The sequence below is a fragment of the Piliocolobus tephrosceles genome, chromosome 7 (genome assembly GCF_002776525.5).
Source record: "Piliocolobus tephrosceles isolate RC106 chromosome 7, ASM277652v3, whole genome shotgun sequence".
Taxonomy (NCBI): Eukaryota; Metazoa; Chordata; class Mammalia; order Primates; family Cercopithecidae; genus Piliocolobus; species Piliocolobus tephrosceles.
Window position 1 is genome coordinate 80,589,418 of NC_045440.1, and position 18,168 is coordinate 80,607,585.

Here is an 18,168-nt window from a genome sequence, read left to right on the forward strand (position 1 = left end):
ATTATTCTGCTAGGTTTGTGTTTGGATAATTATAAGATGGCTATGTTTTTCTTCCCCAGTCTCAGGAGGCCCAGGTGCTGAAACAATTGGCAGAGAAGAGGGAACACGAGCGAGAAGTCCTTCAGAAGGCTTTGGAGGAGAACAACAACTTCAGCAAGATGGCGGAGGAAAAACTGATCCTGAAAATGGAACAAATTAAGGAAAACCGTGAGGCTAATCTAGCTGCTATTATTGAACGTCTGCAGGAAAAGGTAATCTCAGCAGAGTCCTGAGCAGATGGATATATTCATATGCAACACAGCTGGGTGAACTTCCATATGCCTGAGCACCAGAGACTAAGTCAAAATTTGTTGCAGGTGTGAGGACAACTAACTCCCATGGGCAGGGTCTCACAGTGCAGCAATGACTTAGCAGGGGGTGCAACATGGTAGAGGAATGGGAATCCAACATTAAGGCTGGAATTTTTTTCAATTTTTCCCATGATGAGTGGATTTAGGGAGGCTGATTCATGCTTTTGAAATGTGTAAGTCTTCTATACAAGCCTCACAAGGCAATCTATAGGAAAAATGTGACATTGGAAATATTAATGTCAGTATATTATATTGATATAAAATATAAATAACATTTGATTTAATATTTAACATATGGCTTTAACTATATATATTTGATTAAAATATTAAATTAGAAAAATATATTTGCCAGAAAAGGCCAGGGTATTTATGAACACTGGTAAGCCCGTTCTAGGGTATAACAGCATCACATGGGACCATAGCAAAGATTAGCTCATAGGAGATGTTTCATCCAGTTCTGGTATCCTGGTGCCCTTCTCCTCAACAACCTAAATGTATACTCATTCCCATGAGTCAGGAGGAGCTGGGCTGGAGTTGCTCTGAAAAACGCTCTCTTTCACTTTCGTACTCTCTATGCTGTTTCCCACCTATCCCCTCAAAAAACCTTTCCTTTGAAAATATACAGTATAGCTATGAGTAGTTTAGCTGTGTCCGTTTCCACAAAATTGGATTAAGCATTGAGAAACAGGATGTGTGAGAAAGATGCCTCAATTCTTTTCTGAGCAGTCAGTCATGCTTCCCGCCAGTAGCGAGTGCCTTTGTGTGATTAGCACTGGAGATGCAGAGCAAAACAGGAGTGTGCCTGTCATCAGAGCCCTAAGAGTTTAGTCAGATGAGCCTCCTGTTTTCTGACTATTTCTCAGAGTTTCATGTCTTCTATTAGAGATGTCCCATCTCATCTAAGGTTCAAACAACCTTGTCCTAGGGTTCTGATGATTCTGTTTTCATTCTCAGTCTCTGACTGCAAATACCCAGCTAGAAACAAAGGAAATCAGGCAGGAAACCTTTTAAGGATACAATTGCATGGAGTCTTCATTTGTGCTCTTGAGGAATTTTTGAAAGCATTGCTGGGGAAGGGTGCGTGGGCTCTGATGCAGCAGCAAGACACTGAGGCTCTCAGAGGTACATGGACGAGGACTGCTGACTTGGGCAAGAGCTGGAATAGTTATCTGATGCCTGATCCGAAACGTGAAAGTTTGGATTAAATTTTTATTTATAAGCTGGTGTTTTTATACTCTCAGAACAATGTCATTGCTTTTCACTCAAATGAGTCAAGTCATGATTTGGAAGAGGCAACAGAATTTGGCTCTCTTCAGGTGATTTATGGTGGTATAGGAACGTATGTTTTACTCAGATACAGGAGAGCAAAGTTCCATTTGCTGAAGTTTACTCCCATGGCCATAAACCAGTCAGTCTTCTTCCATCTGCCCCCATTTTGTACTTCTCTAGAGAACTAAGGATGTTCCTGCTTGACCAGTGCTCATAACATGGACAGCAGAAGGCCACTATGTGATCTCTTTGAGATCACTGTGACTCAACCTTCATCTCACATCCTAGGCCCTAAAAAAATTGAGTGACGTTGCTAGGAACGGTACCTGCTGATCCTATTGCAACATTCTCAATTAGGCCTCAATGCAAGATTTATATCACTGGAAGTCCCAGAGCATTTTTATTTTTCAAATTGCACATACCCAAACACAGGGCATAGCCTCCTTTTTTTGTTTGTTTGTTTTTTTGAGACAGAGTCTCGCTCTGTCACCCAGGCTGGAGTGCAGTGGCACGATCTCAGCTCACTGCAATCTTTGCCTCCTGGGTTCAAGTAATTCTCATGCCTCAGCCTCCCAAGTAGCTGAGATTACAGGCGGATAGCACCACGCCCAGCTAATTTTTGTATTTTTAGTAGAGACAGGGTTTTGCCGTGTTGGCCAAGTTGGTCTCAAACTCCTGACCTCAAGTGATCCACCCGCCTCGGCCTCCCAAAGTGCTGGGATTACAGGTGTGAGCCACAGTGCCCAGACAGAGCATATCCTTCTTGATTTCAATTGTAAAATAGTTCATAAAATTTCCATATTTTATCTAGTATTTCCAGAAGTGCTAGCTTTTAATAGGCCATTTCTTTCCTCTCTCTGTGTTTTTTCTCTTTACCCAGCCCAGCCATGCTCAGCTCGTTTTCTCAATCTTTCCACTCCCACCCAAATTTAGTGCCCTCCTGCATACATACATACATGCACACCTGCAGACCACTTTTCCTGCAAATAATCAACCCGAAGAGTGCTTACAATTCCTGACATCAACCCACAGAATCTCCAAGGATGGGACCCAGCTTCCATGCATTTTGAAAACTCTCCGTATGATTCTAATATGCAGCCAGATTTGCAAACTAGTGGTTTGTAGCCTTTTCTGATTTAAATCTCAGCTGTCAGCATTCTATCCCATGTCAAATAATGCAGCCCAGATAATTTCTAGGACCACATTTTTTCTGGTATTTCATAGCTAATGAGGTGCTTTTCAAATCTAATAGGATCTTTGGCCAGTGGCAGTCAAGATCTTTTATCTCCTCAGTAAAGAGGAAATACCAAATTTACTTTGATTTGATGTACATCACATAGGTGGATTTAGTACAAAATTGTTGTTTACATATTGTGAATGTGTTTGTGTATACTAAAACTACTTTGCTTTTTCCTAAAATAAGACAGAGTTTTATATTATAAGCAATATTTAGCGTTTTGTTTGAATGAAGTTATTCCTATGAAACTAGAAATTTAAAAGAGGGTCAGTAATAACAGTAAAGCCAAAAGGCATGAAACTGCCAATGTAACATAAGCTGTTCTGAAATCTACCATAGCAAAAGATAATTATGCTGGGCATGGTGGCTCACAACTGTAATCCCAGCACTTTGGGAGGCCAAGGCAAGAGAATTGCTTGAGGCCAGGAGTTCAAGACCAGCCTAGGAAATATAACGATACCTCATCTCAAACAAAAATTTAAAAATTACCCAGCAGTGGTGACACATGCCTGTAGTCCTAGCTACTCCAGAGGCCGAGGTGAAAGGATCGCTTGGGCCAAGGGGTTCAAGACGACAGTGAGCTAATATCGTCCCACTGCACTTCAACCTGAGAAAGAGAACAAGACCCTGTCTCTAAAATAAAAAGAGAAAAAAAAAATGACTACTTCTGAAATGATACCTATTAATGAGTTAACCATTCAGTTAATATGTACTGAGTCCCTACTATATGCTTAGGAACCTTTGTAATATCAAAGACATTTACCAACCATGTCCTTCCCAATACAGACGATAAATAATTCAACAATAAATAATATAGCACCAACAATTAGAGAATAAGACAACATGTAGTATGGTCCAATATAGACAGTAAATGCAAAGACACTGAATAATATCAGTAAAAGTAAATTCACATCAAGGTCACTACACCATGCGCCCACCCTTTTGATAGCCCTCACTGGCCCTATCAATTAAGCAAGAGACATGATACAACTTTGTGCAATCTTTTCCACAATCTGGCTACCATTCAGCACTCAGTCCCTTTTCCCTTCAGTTAAGAGAATTGAGCATTCAAGCATATTTTCACTATGATGCCCATAATGGTATCTTCAATGTCACTGACTGACAAATTCCCATAAACCTCTCAGAGCCCCAGCCATGTTAGCTCAAAGCCTTTAGCTCAAACTGAAAGCCTAAAGCAAAAGCAGCCCTGACTGCACTTCAGAATCTACTGGACAGCTCTCTAGGGATTCTGATTTAATTGTCTGGAAAGGGGCCAAGAACCTTGTATTATTTTAAAGGCTCACTAGTAGGCTCTAATATTTAGCCGTGGTTGAGAACTACTGTGCTAAATGTTTCTTAAATATGCTTTGTGATGTCATCATAAATTGTATGTTAGTGTTTTTTGTCTTTGTTGCATAAGTGTTCTTTCTTCCTCCAAAGAAGAATGTTACACTCATTTTTTATTTCAGTTTCCTGTTTTTATAGCACCTCATCTTAACACTCCAGGCAATTACATAGAAAAGAATCAAATGTGGAGAAGGCTGTGGGAGAAGGGATGCGTGTGCCACAAAGACCTGCATTAGCTGATATATTGATGTCACATCCAGGACTCAAAAGACTAGTCAGTGGATTATGACTGATACACTGGTGAAGTTAAAAATGTTCTTATTCTTGGAGTGATATGAGAAGTAGAAAGAGAGAGAAACAGAGAAGGAGAGGAGAGAGGAAGAGAGGAAGTGGAGAGAAAGGAAAGAGAGGGAGGAAAAACACCTGTTCTTGCCATAAAGGAATGATTCAAGACACTTTCTTCCTCTCCTAATGTGTCCAGTTCTCCCCTAATGCACTACGCAGCATCCTGCAGAAAATTCACCACCTGACCCTTTTAGGAACCCTGAGGAGTAGGAGCTCCAAATGACCCAATCAGGAATTGTAGTGAGACAGTTAGTTTTGAAAAATCAGTTAATGCAGGTATAATCATTTTAACAACAATACATCTACTCACTAAACATGTAATTTTAATGTCAAATATTTAAATGTAAACTTATTGACCAATCTTTTGATGTAGTTGGGCCCAATACCTTTTCAAGAAATTGACCAGTTAATGGGAGTTCTATGGGGGTTTCTTTTCTTGCCATTATTCACACTTATGTCACATTAGCTATGATTTGCAGTTTTAATTTCTTTAAAATAGGGTGGGGACTAAAGACATTTGCAAAATAACCTGGATATAGACTTTTTACAACTTTTCCATAGCTTTTATAGTTGATTCACCCAATATCTACTCAATAGTTCACTTTCTCACGTATTTCCAAAGGTTTCTCTCGACCCTCACCATTCTCCATTAGTGTAGCATTTAATTAAATTAGATAGTTAAATTCTCAAATGCAAATTGCTAAACAGGTGTGGAAATGCCATTGGCAACACAACCAATGAGAAGGAAAGTATGTGGCGATACTAGGGAAGAGCCTTTTCCTCTCAAGCAACTCAGCCTTTAGGAGCCATCAGACAACAGGACAATGGAAGGAACTGAGAGGATTAACATGGCAAGTCACTGAAGAGGACTTCTACTGAGCCTTGTTTAATTCCCCACTTAAACCAGATTGTATCATGTCTTCTTTCTTTTGTAATTCTATCATATCATCTTTGTCAGTGCCAAGACTTCCAAGCTCATAACATGGTAACAAATACCAAAGGAGCTTTCAGTATTGTTTAGAAAGGAGAGAAGCAAGTAACCCAGACAAACTTGACAACAGCTTTCCCCTATCCAACCATGAAGTACAGTACTTAGGAAATAAAAGAAATTGTTTCACTATAATTCATCATTTCACTTCTAATATCTAGAAAATGTCAAATGAAAATATTATAGCCATTATTTTAGTGGCAATAGTAGCACATAATACGATGTAACTTAAAATGATAAAAATATTTTCAGGGAATAAGATTCTGCTATTCTTTCCCTAAGAGGTAATTTTGATAATATGTAACTCTTCTATAAATGTCAGTAGTCTTGGGAACACAGGTGGTGTTTGGTTACATGGAAAAGTTCCTTAGTGGTGATTTCTGAGATTTTAGTGCACCCGACACCCAAGCAGTGTACACTGTGCCCAATATGTAGTCTTTTATCCCTCGCCCCCACTCCCAACCTTCCCCAAGTCTCCAAAGTCCGTTATATCACTCTTACATCTTTGCATCCTCATTGCTTAGCTCCCCACTTATAAGTGAGAACATGTGATATTTAGTGCTCCATTCCTAAGTTACTTTACTTAGAATAATGGCCTCCAGCTCCACCCAAGTTGCTGCAAAAGACACTATTTAGTTCCATTTTATGGCTGAGTAGTACTCCATGGTGAATATATACCACATTTTATTTATCCACTTTTTGGTCAATGGACACTTAGGATGGTTCCATATCTTTGCAATTTCAAGTTGTGTTGCTATAAGCATGCATGAGCCTGTGTCTTTTTCATATAATTACTTCTTTTCCTTTGGGTAGATACCCAGTAGTGGGATTGCTGGATCCACTGATAGTTCTACTTCTAGTTCTTATGTTTTCCATAGTGGTCATACTAATTTACATTCCGATCAACAGTGTAAAAGTGTTCCCTTTTCATCACAGCCATGCAAACACCTATTGTTTTTTGGCTTTTTAATTATGGCCATTCTTGCAGGAGTAAGGTGGTGTTTCATTGTGGTTTTAATTTGCATTTCCATGATGTTGATAATATTTAACTCTTTAGTTATAGATTTCAGCTATTATCAATTTACATCTATTGCATTATTTTCATCTTTTGTTTTCCTATGATTCTGATTCACAAATAGCATTTGTGCAACCACTTACTATTGAACATATCTGATGAATGAATAATGAAATAGGAAAATGGATTAAAACTAGCCTTTGTTAATTGTTTGCTATAGGCCAGACATTTTTGGATGTACTATCACATTTCGTCCAAACAACAAAGCTAGAAGAAAATACTGTGATTATCCCCATTTCACATGTAAGGAATCTGGTCTTTAGAAAGGTTAAGTCATTTGACCAAGATCACAAGTAGACCACAGAGACCAGATTTGAACGAAAGTCTCTTTGACTCCAAACATTCTTACTAGCTGCACATGACTCCCAATCACCATCATCTCAATGCATGAACATGTGCTTTCTTAGCTCACACAACTCACTCCTGACGCCTCTTTCATATTGCAAGTGCATAGTCATCAGTAAAAAGAAGGATTTTTGATTATATTGACCTCATCTTGAATTTAATTAGGCTCATATGACAGAATTCCATAGATGAAATTGGCATCGTAGGTCATATAGTCCAAGTCCTTGTTTATATTTGATACCTAGTGAGATTAAAGGGACATTAAAAAGTAAAGAAAGAAAAGACTCCATATTTCTTACCTTCCAGGAGAGAAACTTTTCTATGAAATTAGAGGAAAGAATTAGAGGACCAGAATTTTTCCCAAAATCAACTTTCATACTTTATTTCATATAAAAGGCATAGTTGCACACAATGCTAACATACTGTATTACATTTCCTTTATATTGATGGGAGAAAGGGGGTAAATTGCAGAAAACATTGTAAATTTAGATATGCTTGGGCCTCTGACAGTGGCTAGCAAATATCAGGAGCTCAATAATGAAATAAATATTATCAAAGAGTAGTCTTCTTGATGAACATTCTCTGAGTATCACAACTGACTTAGGAACCTCTGGATTCAAGGTCTGATAATTGCGAACAGTGAGCTGATAAGAAAAACAGACTGTGTGGGAAATTATATGCTTCCAGGATGATTGCCTTTGGTTCTCCCACATTTGAAATAAAGTCACATTAACATTTCATGAGTAGATATTTGATAATGTGAATGTAAAGTGTTCGAATAATAGAGTGACTAAAATGCCTGAAAACAAATAATTTTTAATTAGAAACTCATAATTATTTATTTTCTCTTTTTCCACATTATTTCAAGTTCACAAATTATATTTATTCTTTCCTATGGCAAAATCCATTTCGTTAACACTAATTTTGAGTTTAACAAGAAGTGTACTCCAAAGTAGTCTAATAATACTAATTATAATGTTTCTTGCTATGTTATCATTTGAATTTATATGAATCTTCAGACTTGAGGCTTCTTTTTCCTAGCATAGTGATGGTCTGGGCTTTTTCTCAATTTTTGCCAGAGCTCAGCTCTCACTAATTAGTTTCTTTCTGCATGAGAAAAGAATTTGCTTCATCTTTTTCCTCATAATAGCAGAACAAAAAGAAGAATCAGCTGCATCCATGCTAATTTCCCCTGTGACATTTCCAAACAGGATTTGATTTCTCTATACATGCCTTTTTCCTTCTCTTCATGGTTTTTGAACATATGCAAAAGCTCATTTAAACCAATTAAATAAAATTGTCTTTAATCTCTTTCTCTAGAGTCAACTTCCTGCTTACTCCAACTCTGTATCTTTGAAGGAAATGTAGGGTGGTTATGCCTTTTTTTCTCCCAGAATCTACACTTGAAAAGACACATTTTTCCATGCAACTATAAAATGTTCTCCTCACTCAACATCGAAATTGTACAGCAGGGATTAAGAGGGTGAGCTGTAGAGCCAGGTTGCCTGGGTTTAAATCCCACTTGTTAGTATCATGAACATGGGCAAGTTAATTTACCATTCCTGTGTTTCAGTTTCTTCATCTGCAAAATGGGGACAATAATAGAATGTCCACTATAGGATTATTGTGAGAATTAAGGGACCTAATACGGGTAAAACCTGTACTGATGCAGGTCGGGTACATATTAAGTGTCTAATAAATATTCATTATTATAATATAAAGAAGCCTATAAATATAGACCCCTTGAGATTAATAGAGTTTAATGATAAGATTTACTTTATAGCTGGTCAAGTTTATTTCCCCTGAACTAAAAGAATCTATGGAGTCTCAAAGTAATTTCTGGAGCTTCAGAGGGAAGGAGAGAAGCAATATAAACAACATTCTAAACAGAAATATAAATTATACTAATAATAATTAGCATCTTAAAATTTCAATTCAATGAACATTTATTTAGCACCTATGATATATGCAAGACACTGTGATTTTAGTCATCTGAGGTATAGCCATATACTAAAAAATACTGAGGCCACATTTTCTCCATCAGTTCCCTCCTCAGGAAGTTCAGTTCCCAACACAAGGCTAGTACCTTGGTTCCTTATGTAAATAAATATCCACCAATCACATGCTATCTGCAAAGCTCTCTGCTAGGCCCTGCAAATGGAAGAAAAATGAGAAAACATAGTCCAGGCCCTCAATGAGCTTACAGTCAAATATAACAGAGGAGACAAGAACAGAGAGGGGTCATAATAGAAGCTAGAATAAAATGACTGCCGAATAAAAGGAAAGACTTATGCAGGTGTTCAAATGGAAAGTGAGATAAGTTTGCAGATTAGTCTTTGCAGTCTCATAAAAATATTTGTGGAGAAAAGGACAGTGGTCATAGGGTTTAAAGAGTAAGTTTACAATCCTGACCAGTGGAGATGAAAGACTAGCATTGAAAATTGCATGACAAGACAATTCCACTAAACTGAAACATCAAGTGTGTGTAGGAAAAGATGGGGGTTATGACTGGAAAAGTCACTTGGACTGCAGCTATGAAGGGCCTTGACAAACAGGTCAAGAGTTTAAGAAGCAGTATAGAAAGTCTTCATCCTGAATCTAGCCCTCGCAGAGTGTCCATCAGGATTATAAAGTCCTTAAAATATTAGTCAAAAGGAACAACATCATTAGAAATGATAGAGAAACAACAATGTGATGTTTTATTGCCTTTCTCTGGATTTATACTGTGATCCTAATCTTCAAAATTATCTTAATAACATGAATTTTTGGTCATAGTTTTAAACAAAAACAATGTTAAATATATTTTTTAAAACACGATATGTCTTGTAAGATCTTTTCTAACATGACATTTTGTGGGGCCTATATTTTCCTCTCTTCTGAAATGAGAAAAGCTCCTAAAAGTAGACAACAAACTGGGTTACTTCTAGTCAAGCACATGGTATGCAAAGGATTAGACAACAAGGGCCTGTGACATTTCTTCTTCCTTTTGTGTTTTTTAGGAGAGGCATGCTGCGGAGGTGCGCAGGAACAAGGAACTCCAGGTTGAACTGTCTGGCTGAAGCAAGGGAGGGTCTGGCACGCCCCACAATATTAAATCCCCCTGCCTATATTATAATGGATCATGCGATATCAGGATGGGGAATGTATGACATGGTTTAAAAAGAACTCATTATAAAAAAAAAAAAAAAAAACAGAATCAAAAATTTAAAAAAATCAATGCGGTCTCTTTGCAGAATGTTTTGCTTGATGTTTAAAAAATACCTTGGATCTTATTTTGTAAATACTTACATTTTTGTTAAAAAATACAAGTATTGCATTATGCAAGTTATTTCATAATCTTACATGTCCTGTAACAGGCTTTTGATGTTGTGTCTTTCCACTCAAATGAATTTGCTAGGTCTGTTCTTTTTGAAGCTCCCCATGTCTAACTCCATTCCAAAAGAAAAATGAGGTCAGTAGACAGTCTATGGTGCTAGAAACCCACCATTGCCTAATGACCTAGAAGGCTTTGTTATCTCTGAGCTTGACTAAGACCATACCTAGATCACAGGTATTATGACTCCACATGAACCTTCACATTTGTTCGCTCATAATCTACTTACTGCCTAAAAACTACAAAACCAGGCTAAGAAATACCACCAGTTAGAGCATTTACTTCTGCTTCTCCTGGATTATGTGCTACAAATGTGCTTTGACTTTAGAAAGGGATGGATGAGAAGACAGATCTGAGACCAATCTGGGTAGAAGCAAAACGTTGAACCTTTAGTGCTGAACACAAATCCAAATTCGAATGGTTCAAGCAGCCGTGAAATCGCTCTTCATAAAGTGGGCTTAATTCTCTAGTTTAAGTTCTTTTGATGGAATGAATTAATTAATGTGTCAGGTGGCTTATTTGTGGATGCCATGATTGATGATGTTCATTTTAAGCTCTTACCTATAGTACAAGTACATGATGCTACTGAATATTTTTCCACTTGGAAACTGTGAGCTGGTTGTTGCATTAAAACACATATACAAACAAAATCAAAAACACTGCGGACTTCCACTCAAGCTGGTCTTTCTTCCCCAGTGTAAGGCAATCCTGCCTACTAACAACACCAACAACAAAACACTCCATCTATGAAGCTGATGCAGTTAAGGGGGCTAGGCAGGGCATTTGTGCCAACTAAGAATCACCAGATACCCAACATAAGTACCTATCGCAGTTTTGAAGTCATTTCTCCCCAACTCCCAACTCCTGAAGGTTGCTGCCTGCATATTTACTCTTCATTAGTGCTATTTTCCTGTATGTCATTGTGAGCAAGCTGTGATTAATAAAGAATTGGAGTTCTGTGAACTAATAAAGGTTTGGTCTGTTCTCTTGCCCCTTGGTGTGTCTGACCTTGGAGTTCAGGTTTTAAAAGGGTGGCCACTGAATTAGACAATCTCACAAGCAAAGAGATAATAAGGAGAGTTTGAAGGAAACCAGCGCCCTGCTGAGTCATTTCCCTTTGGGAGCAGCAGGCCGCATCTCTTTTCTCTTGCCCTCCGATGGACCAACACAGTGGGAGAGGTCTTCAATCTGTTCCCCTTACAAATATACAGGACTGAACAAGGTACCGCAAGATTCAGACTAATAATTCTGAGGCAGAGAGCCCTTTTTGAAACGTTGAAGGTTCCTGGCATTATCTCAAGTTCTCCCCTGTGGCCCACAGAACTCCTCCCCCAGCCTAGGCCGTCTGTTAAGATGTGATCCCTGCGGTACTGCTGAATTTTGTACTGCCAATAAACACACGGCACACATGGGCGCAGCAGGGTCCTATCAGCGACCCAGATGGATCTTACAGGACCAAAGGAACCACATCCAGTTTTAGCAGAAAATCATAAATAATTGAAACCACACAGATTTGTGAATAAGTACAGTGGGCTGTGGTCCATAGGAGCTCTAACAAGCCAAGTTTAGGGTTGCGGCCACCTGGTCTCTATTTTGAATATCCTTTAATATTTGTGGGAATCTAACACTGCTACAAACGATGCCCATGCCTGATGTGATACACATGAGCTTCCAATTAGCATGAAATGAGCTGTCTCTTCATACTGGTTTTATATAGCTTAGTTTGGAAAACATTACTCATTGGGTCAGACCCTGTCATAAGCCCTGGAAACATGAACATGAATGACCACAAGAAGCTCACAATCCAGTAGCTTATTTGGGCCCAAAACAGCAAACACAATATGTTGGTCAGCCTCTGCAGAATACTGGGGGGAAATAGATCATTTCTAAGAAGTTTCTGAAATATTAGAAATAGTTGACAAACTTCTCACAGTACCTTGTATGAAAACTGAAACTGCTGACCAGTCCAACTGCCTAATCTTAAAGATGAAGAAGCAGGCTGGGCACGGTGACTCATGCCTGTAATTCCAACACTTTTGGAGGCCAAAGCAGGCAGATGACTTGAAGGGAGGAGTTTGAGACCAGCCTGGGAAACAAGGTGAAACATCGTTTCTACAAAAAGTAGCAAGGCATGGTGGGGAGCACCCATAGTCTCAGCTACTTGAAAGGCTGAGATAGGAGAATGACCTGAGCCTGGGGAGATCAAGGCTGCAGTGAGCTGAGATCGCACCCCTGGGTGCGCACCAGCCTGTGTGACAGAATGAGACCCTGTCTCTAAAAAAAAAAAACAAAGAAAGTGAAAAAGCAGAGGAGGGAAAGGTGAGTGGTTGGCTCCAGACCACAGTGCCTACATCTCATGACTTCTCCCTTTATTTGAGGTTCCTCAGAAGAACATCTCCAAGTTGGGTGTAGCGTATACTGCTTGAGTGATGGGTATACCAAACTCTCACAAGTAACCACTAAAGTACTTACTCATGTAACCAAATACCAACTGTTCCCCAAAAACCTATGGAAATAAAAAAGCAAAAAAAAAATTTAAAAGGAAAAATTAATAAAAGAGCATAATTCACAGTGAGGGTAAAAAAAAAAAAAACACCTCCAAACCCTCCAGACCAGTGAGGGAGAATTGTATCTAGGAAGCTTCCCTAGACCAGGGGGCCTCAAATGTCAGTGTGCTTACGAGTTACGTGAAGGGTTTGTTAAAAACAGATTGCTCAGTCCTGCCTCCAGGGCTTTGGATTCCTGAGGTCTCTGGAAGCCTGAATATGTGTGTTTCTAACATATTCCCAGAAGATGCTAATACTGTTGTCTGCAGCCCTCACTTGAGAAGCCCTGCTGTCAACAATGCAACCGATCCAGGTGTGTGGATTCTCTGTGGCTGCCACACTGAGGGCATCGTTTCAATTAGGGCATGTTCCATTGGACGCAGGGCATGAAAAGAAACTCATTCACTGTTATTTAAAAATGTTTGGGAGTGGGAGGATGCAAAGGAATCCAAAAAAAAAGCAAGATGAACAGCTGTGTTTTGCAGGATAATAAAACAATGAAAGCAATCGTGCACCTAGGGGCTGGAATAGAGCTAAGGTGGTGGAATCAGAGTACCAATGCCTTGGCATCTCTCACACAACATGATTTCAGTAAGTCTGAAAAATATGAAGATGCTCCCCACCTTTTAACAGATGAACTGAGTGCTTTTTGCGAGGATTTGCCATTCTGTGAATTACCCAGTTTGTTAGCCTGGTTCCATTTACAGATTTTTTTTCTTTTCTTTTTTTTTTTTTTTTTTTTTTACAGCGTCTTGGCTTCTTCAGCACTGTGTTTAAATTGTGTAAATGTCTTTGAAATGTTCTGTGAAAATTCACAAAGTTCCATTGGTTTGATGATTCACCCTCCTCTCCTATCTCTTCTACACCCAAAAATGTATGGAACAACTGAATGTTGACAAAGGTCATTCTCTTTCCTAGCAAAAGTCTGGCCTTTGTGCTCTTCATCAGCCTTCACAACACTTGAGAGGAGAAAACAATGGGGGGAAAAGTGCTAATAGGCATATTGTGACCCATCTACCCTCCTCCCACTGAAAGAGAGGTTGAAAAGGGGGAGATACGACTTCTGTGGCTTTAGCAGCCAAATAACCCATCATCTCTCTGTTCCTAGCCCCTGGACAGGACATCCTTGACGTCTAATCAGGCCGTTTACTGAAACTGCTGAGGCAAGCACAGAGCCCAGAGCAAAGATAAGGCCCCCAAGCTCTCCCAAATTACCTGAGTCATCTTGGATTCCTCACTGTCCCCCATCACCCACTTCCAGTTGAGTATCAAATAGTGTCAATTTGACCTCCACACTGTCCCGCAGTCCTTGCTTCTTTTCTACTTCCAGAACCACCGTTTAGTTTGGGTCCTGGTAGACACTTGCAGCAGCCTTCTAACAAGTCTCCTTTGCTCCAATCCGCAGCCCCGACACACAGTGATCAAGTCTCTCCAGGACTACTGCCCCTTCCCTCTATCTGCAGAATGCAGTCTGTACTCCTCTATATGTCACTAAAGTGCTCATTAACCATCTCTCTTTCCTCAAGAACACTACTCTTGGCCAGGCACCGTGGCTCACACTTGTAATCCCAGCACCATGGGAGGCCAAGGCGGGAGAATCACTTGAGCCCAGGAGTTCAAGACTAGCCTGAGCAACACAGCGAAAACTTGTCTCTATGAAAAATTGAAAAATTAACTGGTTGAATGTGGTGGCTCACACCTGTAATCCCAGCATTGTGAGAGGCCGAGGCAGGTGGATTACCTGAGCTCAGGAGTTCGAGACCAACCTGGCCAACATGGTGAAACCCCATGTCTATTAAAAAAAAACAAAAAGTCAGCTGGTCATGGTGGCATGCACATGTAGTCCCAGCTACTCAAGAGGCTGAGGTAGGAAGATCACTTGGGCCCAGGTTGTCGAGGCTGCAGTGAGACATGATTGCACCACTGCACTTCAGACTGGGCAACACAGAGAGACCCTATCTCAAAACAAAACAAAACAAAACAAACACTACTCTCATTGAACTCCAAACTATTCTCTCTGACATGCCAATGACATGACACTTCAGGCTTCCACACACACACTGTACTCTGTATGAAATTATCTTCACTACAGTATAACAGGAAAGGCTAAGTCAGGCTGTCATAAAACCCCCAAATCTCAGGAAATTAAAATCACAAAGGTTTATTTCCTACTCCTGTTACATGTCCAACCTGCTCACTGTGGATTCTTCTCTATGCTGTGCTTCACTCTGGAGCCAAAGGCGATGGAGCTGCCTCTATCTGGAACGTTGCTGGCCACTGTAGAAGAGGGAATGTGCACGCTTGTCAAATCATGTGCTAACTCTCTTAAAGCTTCTGCCCAGAAGTGGCACACATCACATCTCATTGGCCAAAGCAAGTGCTATGATCCCATTTAACTCTAAATGTGTAGAAAAGTGCAGTCTCGTTGTAAGTTCAGAAGGAAAGTCAGAAATATTTACTTTATGAGTCATAAAAATGACTGTCACACTGCTAGTCACTAAATACTCAGTTCACTCTCCTTCCTCCGTGTAACGTACACTCACATTGTCCCCAAGATATAAAACCTCCAAGTATCATTTGGTCATGGCATCAAGTTCAATGTCTTGGGTAATACACAGTTCTCTCTCTCTCTCTTTCTCTCTCTCTCTTTCTCTCTCTCTCTCTCTCTCTCACACACACACACACACACACACACACACACATTTAGACATGGGTTCTTTCAACCTGAGAAACAAATAAATTAAAAAGACAATATTTCATTCCCTGAATATTCAATACGTAATGGCAAAATTGGACAGGATAATCACAATAAACACGCTCATTCTAAAGGATAAGAATGAGAGCAGCACCACATTTACTGATCATATAAATTCTGGCATTCCACTGTCCAGACATTGTGAGGCCCCTCTACCCTTGAGACGGAACACATTCCTTGACTCTGTCTCCATTGTGTTCCCAGAGAGGAGCTCCTCAGTCCAACATTCTTCTTGACTCTTGGCTCTGTTCTCTAAGCAAATCTTCCTATTTCTTTATTCTCCTTAGTCACATTACAAGGACATTGAGAAATATGCCAGCTTGGAATCTGAATCTCCTTGGAAGCAGATTTCTTGGCCTGTTTGCCGTCCATCAAACCTGGGGACCCAAGAGTCATTAAGATTTTACTGATCACCGTATTAGTTTAGATTCTAGCAGGAAACAGAAGGCACAGTAAAAAAAGAGTAAATAAAGAGAATTGAATGACAATTATATTAAAGGGTGTGTTTTAGTACATTTTGTGTTGCTATAAAGGAATACTTGAGACTGAGTAACTTCTAAAGGAAAGAAGTGTATTTGGCTCACAATTCTCCAGGCTGCACAAGCCTAGTATCAGCATCTGCTTAGTTTCTGATGGGGCCTCAGGAGGCTTACATTCATGGCAGAAGGCAAAGGGGGACCAGGCATGTTACATGGTGAGAGAAAGAGCAAAAGAGAGCCCCCAGGCCCTTTTAAACAACCAGTTCACACGTGAACTAATAGAGCAAGAACTCTCTTATTACCATGAGGAGGGCACCAAGCCATTCATGAGGCATCCATCCTGCTGACCCAAACACCTCCCACCAGGCCCCACCTCAAACACTGGGGATCACATTTTAACATGAGATTTGGAGGGGACAAACATCCAAACTATACCAGGGTGTTGGCAGATTAAGAGAAGCCAACAGAGGATGATGAAGCACTGCCTGACCAGAAATTATGACCTTTAGGAGAGGAACTCAGCCTCCAACAAATGCAGCCTAGCAATGAAGGATTTGGGAATAAATATCTAAATATCTTTCTTCCCTCACCCTTCAATCTCTAGCCAAGGTTTCACACTGGCCAAATCCAACCAGAAATTAGAGGGCAAGGGAGCCCAGTTGTCCTGTGCATAGAACTCAGCCTCTGAGGCTGAGCAGGATGAAGAAAAGCAGAGAGAGAATCCTGAGGGGCAAACAGAGTGTTTCCTCTCTCTCCCCTGAAGACACTGCCCCATCTGCCGTCTTCTCAAGGAGGTATGCTGAGTATCTTCCTTGCTCTCATATGTGACTTCTAGATAGTTCTAAGTCCTTTCTAAGACATCCACTCTTGAAGTTCATGTCTCCAATCTATTCAACCACTTCGCTTCTTTGTTGGTGTTCACTAGTAAGTATCACAATGCTTCCATTATCTCCATTCCATGCATGCCAGTTTCTGACCACCATCTCCTGCCTCTCCAGCTAAATTTCTTGAGTAGCTTGACACCTATCCTTCAACCTCACTAGGATTCCCATCAATTTATAGAAACTTTCCATGTCCTTTATCATGCTTAGTCTTCCCTCCTTACCCAGATTAAATTCTAATCATTCCATTAGTGTAATCTCTCTCATATAACCCAATAACTCCCTTTCGTAATGTGTTGTTTTCAGAAGGTCAAACCCATAATGCTAAATAAATTAACTCTCCACCTAATCCATGCCTGTACCCATACAGAAGAACATAATTGTAGAAATAAAATAGCTATGCTGACTGGTATCTCTTTAAATTCATGAACATGAACCTCAAGTGAGCCCTTAATTTTTCCTGGCAATCACACTATATGTCCCTAGTCTTATACTCTCTTAAACCTCCTCAAACATCCAACACCTCCTCTCCTATCCTCAGCTAATGACTTTTCTTCCTACTTCACTGGGAAAATGAAGCAATTAGAAGATAGTTTCCATAGACTCCCTCCAACACATCAACCCACCTACCACCCTCATGCTCTGCCTTCCAACTACTACTGCAGATGAGCTCTCTAAAGCCAGTACTTCCTCTTGTACATTAGATCTCATCTCCTCTCACCGTCTCAGGTGTATTGCTCCAGAAACTCTCTTCTCTCCCTCCCATTTCATCATTTTTCTTTCTACAAATTTAGCATAAAACATGCTATTATTTTTTGCACCTTAAAAAAATTTTGGATTCCATTTTTCCCAGCAGCTGTTGACATACTTCTCCAGTTCACTTTACAGCAAAACTCCGAAAGCATTGTCTCCATTCTCTGTGTTTCCTTTATTCCCTCTCCTTCTCTCATAAACCCTCTCCAATAAGGTTTTTACCTTCATTCCACTGCAGCTACACTATTCTTGTCAGGTTACCAGTGATCTCCATGGCGCTAGATCCAATGGTAAGTTCTCAGCCCTCATCTTACTCTACCTATTATTTGACATAACTGATGAGCCTCCTCTTTGATATCTTTCTTCACTTGGCTTTTCCTACCCCACACCTTCCTGGCTTTCCTCTCATCTCAGTATTGCTGCTT

General features: G+C 39.9%; 1 protein-coding gene across 2 annotated transcripts in view; it reads left to right on the top strand.

Moving 5' to 3' along the window:
* The window catches only part of STMN2 (stathmin 2), a 55,767-nt gene extending 44,471 nt beyond the window's left edge, over positions 1 to 11,296 (top strand). For both annotated transcript variants that reach the window (XM_023227764.2, XM_023227765.1), the window contains 2 exons: positions 60 to 251; positions 9,956 to 11,296. In XM_023227764.2, coding sequence (XP_023083532.1) covers positions 60 to 251; positions 9,956 to 10,015 — 252 coding nt within the window. In that variant the 3' untranslated portion in view covers positions 10,016 to 11,296. The remainder of the gene's footprint in view (positions 1 to 59; positions 252 to 9,955) is intronic.
* The last annotated feature ends 6,872 nt before the right edge of the window (positions 11,297 to 18,168 follow it).